The sequence below is a fragment of the Nanorana parkeri genome, unplaced genomic scaffold (genome assembly GCF_000935625.1).
Source record: "Nanorana parkeri isolate BGI_ZX_2015 unplaced genomic scaffold, ASM93562v1 scaffold90, whole genome shotgun sequence".
Taxonomy (NCBI): domain Eukaryota; kingdom Metazoa; phylum Chordata; class Amphibia; order Anura; family Dicroglossidae; genus Nanorana; species Nanorana parkeri.
Window position 1 is genome coordinate 1,067,295 of NW_017306358.1, and position 6,000 is coordinate 1,073,294.

A 6,000-nucleotide genomic window follows, 5' to 3' on the forward strand; every position below is an offset into this window, starting at 1 on the left:
GCCTGTGAGGGCTTATAATCTAAGAGGGAGTGGCAAGTGATGCATGAGGAGGTGGCTGTGTGCAGGGCAAAGCAGCAGGGTCACCTAACTTCTTTCTATACCCTGTTGCTTTGCCCTGTACGCTTTCTATGATGTATTTTCTAATTTTGACACATCCATAGTTACCTCTGATGTGCTCCAATAATTTGGTAATTAATATTAAAAAAAAAAAAGTTATTCTTCATTTATAATAAATTTATGTTAGTAGACATCAACCAACAACATGCAGCATTATTTAATTGTAATTATATACTGATCATATTAAGAAAAGTTGTTACCTTGCTACATGATTAATTACTGGGGCAAAGTTTGTTGGACCATATAGCTGTACACTTTTCAGACTTCTGTAATAGGCTTCCATAACACCTTCTATCCCGTGGCAGTAAGGGTTTTGTGGATTGCCATTCTATAACAGAAAATAGAAGACACCTTTAAATACAGATGCAGTGCTTTTAAAAAAAGGATTTAGTCAAAAGAATAAGGATACTGTTATCTAAATTGCATGTATACAGGGTGATGGTTTATATTCAGTCACTTTTTAAAAACACAAAAGGTTTTAAAAACAAAGGTTACAATATATGAAAAGAAACCATTATGGCTAAACAACAAAGCCATACATAGCTGTTAGAAGGTACAGAACATAAATATCATACACATTGGTAAAATAGAAACATACTAAAAATTGCACAGTGCTGACAGAAATATGTAGGGGGCAATAATTTAACATAACTGACATAAACGCATGTTGCCTGACTGTCATCCTTATTCGGTGACTTGAGTACTCTGAGTCACTGATCTAAAAGAAGTATGCAAACAAGCAGTTCTGGCTTTACCTGGACTTCACTAGCCCCATACTTGTTCTGGTTTAGTGACCCAGAAAGTACTAAAATCAGTAAGTCGGTATTGGTTTTCTTCAAGGAAAAATAATTAGTAAGGGCAGGTTCACACCATTTTCTGGACCAAATCTGGAACGCAGTGCATTGCGTTTTTGCCACGATTTTACCCCGTTTGGAATTATTTTTGTCTTAAGACGGTCTTACAGGTGCGTTCCAGTGCGTTTGTATGTGTTTCTTATGCGTTACAGTGCATTCCAGATGAGACAAAATAGGACAAGCATTATTTTTCTGGTCTGGTCTGGAACGGACTGCTCTGGTGTGAACAGAGGCCAGAAATAGCATAGGGATACATTAGGATGCATTTTGGGTCCGGAAACAATCTGGTGTGGTCTGGAGATGATCCGGACATGGTGTGAATGGGCCCTAAAATGCAAACAGAATTGTTTTGAAACAATAAAACCATTAATCCTACTGCTGCCTGCAGTACATGCAAACATACGTTAGTAAAGATCCAGTCTACCCAAAGCTATTTTAATGTTTAGTAGGTGCTAGAGAATGATGCCACTGAAGATTTTTTTACATCACTCAGGGCCTCCAAGTAGAAAGGTCTGTGCTTGAGCTTCCAGGTCTGCACATCTAGCACAGTAAATAAAAGGAGGTCTGGAGAATCCTCTAACTACCTCCGGGCCGGCCATTGTAAAAAAACGGGCGGCCCGGGAGCTCTCTACATCTGAGCGGGCGTCTATAGACGTCCGCTCAGACACGCCCCCTAGCGCGCGTTGCTGGGCGGGGGCGAGAAATGCCCGATATTTAAAAACAGGCAGCGATGCCTGTTAACATACAAGCGATCCGCCGGCTATAGAGCCGGCGGATAGCTTGTATGGGGCAACGATCGGTGTCCCCCGCCTCCGCTGTCCCCCCCCGCCGTTGTGCCGCTGATCCCGGGCTCCGCTGTGCCCGGTGCGAGCCCGGGATCAGCATGGTGCCTGTGTCACAGGGGATCAGTGTACCGATCTCCCTCCGGTCCCTTCGCCGCTGCAAGAATGCAGAAGTGTTGTATATTACATCACTTCCGCATTCTTGTCACTCTCCAGCTTCAGAAGCTGGAAAGAAGCTGGTGGAGCAGATCTGTGCTTCATCAGCTTCTTCAGGGGGGTCCTAGGTGACATTAGGGGCCTTGGAGACCCCCGATGTCTCCATAAAGAGGACCTGGAATAAAGGAATAATGTCACCAGCACACCAGTTTTTGTTAGTCAATGATCCATTTTAATGGCACATTGCCATCCAATACACAAGCGCTTTCGGGGCCGCAGGGGGTCCCCTTCATCAGGCTCTGAGCCGTGGTCACCCCAGCTTGGGGTTACTCTGGTTAGGAGTGCAGCAAGACATCCTGTTTTTGAAGAGGACCTGTCACATATTTTGCTATCACATAGGGGGGTTTTATTAGCCCCCTGTATGTGATAGCAATAAAGTTTAGTGAAAAAAAAATAGCAAAAAAAATTAAAGTCCTCCCCCCAAAATTTAAAGTTACACATAAAAAAGAATTAAAAAAAAACCAAAACATTTTTTAAAGTCCCCACCCATACATACACGTGCAAACATGCGTCGGGGGCGCATACGTTCAAAAACGACGATTGTGCCCATTACGCTGCACATGTTACATATCGCCGCAAACGTCACAGTGGGAGCAATCATTCTAGGGCCATCAATCACTGATAACACTAAACTGATGAGCGGTAAAAGCTTTTAAAGTGTCGCCTATGGCCAATTTTGGGTATGTTAATTTTCTGCGATTTCGCGCAATTTTAAATCTTGACATGTTTGGTGTCTATTTACCCGACGTGACCCCGTCTTTTATATTTTACCAAAAAATTGGGTAATAATAAATGTTTCCTAACATAATGTAAAACATTTTTTTTATTTTTTTTCAAAAAAATAATTTTTTTTCAACATTTTCAGTAATTTTTCCTAATTATAGTAGATAAAAAAAACCTCAGTGGTGATTAAATACCACCAAAAGAAAGCTCTATCTGTCCCCAAAAAATGGCATAAAATTAATTCCAGTACAGCGTTGCATGACGGAATAAATGTCAGTCAAAGTACCTCAGCGCTGAATACTGAAAAATGGCCTGGCCAGGAAGGGGGTCTAAACACCTGGTCTTCAAGTGGTTAAGTAAAAATTTGATAAACGTTAACCACTGAAGCTAAATCCATTATGAAATGAATGCATAAGCAGAGCTTACCTTTAATGAAAGATAATTAGTATCCACAAATAGATTCAGAGCTATAGGCTACTAACATTTTATGGAAATCTTGAATTTTCCTGTAAGGGCCAAGGTGGGCATTCTGAATGGCACTGCAGTACATATTGCCAGCCGATGTGCATTATAGCATTTTGCAACATGCTGCCAAAAAATGCTGCATTTTTGTGGTGCATTTTGGTTTGTTAAAGGAGAACTATGAGATGAGTGATTTCCACTCACCTCATAGTTCTAAGCTGACCTGTGACAATGAGACTGTCACAGGTCGGCTCAGTAGATTGGGAGGTGAGGGAACACATACCGGGTTCCCTCACCTCTCGATTCTGTCACGGCTCTCTGCCGTGACAGAGGGAGGGGCTGGATTCCCCTCTCCGATCTGCCAGCGCTGACTGGCGGAACGGACGGGGGAGGGGGCAGAGCCAGCTGTCACTCACGCAGGGATCCGCTCCAGGTGCGGCGTCTCAGTATATCGCGAGCTGTAGCTCGCGGTATACTGAGCTTAGGGTAACGGGAGGACGCTAGTTTGTGTCCTCCCGTTACCCTAAGGAGAACTATGGGGAAAAACACTGACCCCATAGTTCTCCTTTACGTCTTTATGTTATAGGCAACATTACTGAAAAATAGGGAGGCTTGGCAGGAGGAAAGGGTTAATATTTCTGTCAGTTTTTTTGCTATCGGTGTGAGGAGGAAATGAAGGAACTAAAGGAAATTATTTCTAAGACACTTTTAGTCCTGGTGACAATAATTACCAGAACACATTAAGTTAATCAATCTACTTAGCGGGGGCACATAAAAAAAACAAACAAAATGTATATGATTAAAAAAAACTCACCAAAGCAAACTCATGACATACTCTTCCATCAGGTGGCAACTTTGCTCCAAATCCTAGTGCAGGAAACATTTTATCACTGTCATAATCCTGAATAATTTCTCCAACTGCTTTTAATGCCATGCCATATGCATTCAACTGATAAGGATTCATGTAGTGCAGAGAGGTGGGCTGTGCAGGGTTCCCTGTATAAAAACACAACTTTATTCATTTGAAATGTTTGCACCATATAAACATAAGCTTTCCATTGCTAAATAATTATTGTGCACTGTCATATTTCAAACGGAGGTCTTTTAATCCTATTTCTGTTTGGTTTAGAGATTAAGTTAATCCTGCTGCCAAACATTTTATCAATATTTGACAAATGTATTCTGATTGAATAAGCAAACCTTGTAAACCTTATTTACTTTCATGAAGTTTACATTAATTATTTTCCACAATAATTCTGTATGTAAACCTGACTTAACAACTTTATGAAAAGCCTATTTAATGCTAACTTCCTGACTGACAATTTTAGACATAATAAAGATCACAGCATCCTTGTTCCCAGGCTACTTTTCTGCTTAGTGGGCCTCTGTCCTGGTGACCACATTAAGCGAAAAGAATCCCTTCAATAGAAACACAGACAGAAAAAAAGTAGTTCTGTTTATTTCTGATTCTCTGTAGTGCACGTTCCCGTCACTTCAGGTCCCACTGACCACACAACAGGTTAGGGAAAATCTCACGGTGGTAACAACAACAGTGAGAAGGATATCCCAAACAGGTACTTGGATAGCAGTAAAAGCCTGTTAAAGGTTCTATTCTTTCCCCGTTTGATCTAAGAAAAAGCATTTTGGCTACAGCTCTAGTTCCCGCATAAACAGCCTGACTGGTTACCCTAAACTTCTATATTTGATGTTTACGGTTTGCTATTTGGACTGTTTTATATAAGCTTACATTTATAGACACTATACTGTGAAAAACTGGCATTTTCAATAAACAGTGGTGCTCTCCAGAAGTATAAAATAAAGAATACATGACACATTCTTACCATTTGATGCTGTGAAGTCTATGGCGACTGTGAAATTGATTTGGGTCCTACAATAAAAAAATAAATAATGTACACATTATTCTGCTGTGTTATACATTAAAGGTAGATGTTATAAGTAGTATGCAGCAGCTCATATCTTTCTTTCGAAGAAAATGGTTAAATGCATGAAAAGTTACTCTATCAAACAATCATTTACAATTATGGATTTAGGCCTGCATGACTAGAAAGAACAGAAATAAGGAAAATATTTCTACTTCATTCCTCGTTGACAAATGTCAGACAGAATAAGAAGCCAGAGGACATCTCAGCAAGGACACAGATAGCATTTCAAACCTGACTGAGGTTCTAACCCTTTGTCGATCTATATAAAGCTGCAAAATAAATTTGGCTGAAGCTGGCTTTCCATAACCATGTCCCTCCTGCCAACATGTCACATTGTACCTATTCTTTTATTACATTAGACTGTTTACCAATATTTTAGTTTGTATACACTCCCTAAAAACCCACCTGTTCAAGAAAGCGTTTTTATATTCCAATAGTTTGAAGCATTTGCAAGTCCTCCCTATTCCATCTAAGATAAGTATTGTATTGTATCCCTTTATTTCAGTGACTGCATCTTTACCTCTCATTTTATAGAGATGTAGCTTATATTGGCAATGTATAAAGGTTAACAGAACTTTCGTGTGTATGCAGTTTGAAGTAAATGACGCTATATTTGAACCACCTCATGGCCTCCCAGTCCTTAACCTAGCAATCTAAATACTGCAAATCAAGCATTTGTTTCTTTGGATCTTCATGAAGCCTATTTCTAGGCCATTTGTCAAGTATATGTATACAAGAAAAACCGAAGGCAGTGGTAGATTATTATCAGGAGGTAGATTATGTAGTAGACATGCGCACCGGCAAAATATGAGTTTAGTTTCCTTTTCATTAGGATTTTGCGTTTTTTGGGATCCGGATCCGAAAGTCAATTCGGATTCTGACAAAATTAATTGGCGGTGGGGT

The 6,000-nt window shown here is 40.3% G+C and overlaps 1 protein-coding gene across 1 annotated transcript in view; it reads right to left on the bottom strand.

Annotated features, from left to right (window-relative positions):
• The window catches only part of CPNE8 (copine 8), a 189,005-nt gene that overhangs the window by 23,428 nt on the left and 159,577 nt on the right, over positions 1 to 6,000 (bottom strand). Inside the window, exons 14-16 of the mRNA XM_018552507.1 lie at positions 4,996 to 5,042; positions 3,969 to 4,150; positions 318 to 445 (exon numbers count right to left, since the gene is read on the bottom strand). Coding sequence (XP_018408009.1) covers positions 318 to 445; positions 3,969 to 4,150; positions 4,996 to 5,042 — 357 coding nt within the window. The remainder of the gene's footprint in view (positions 1 to 317; positions 446 to 3,968; positions 4,151 to 4,995; positions 5,043 to 6,000) is intronic.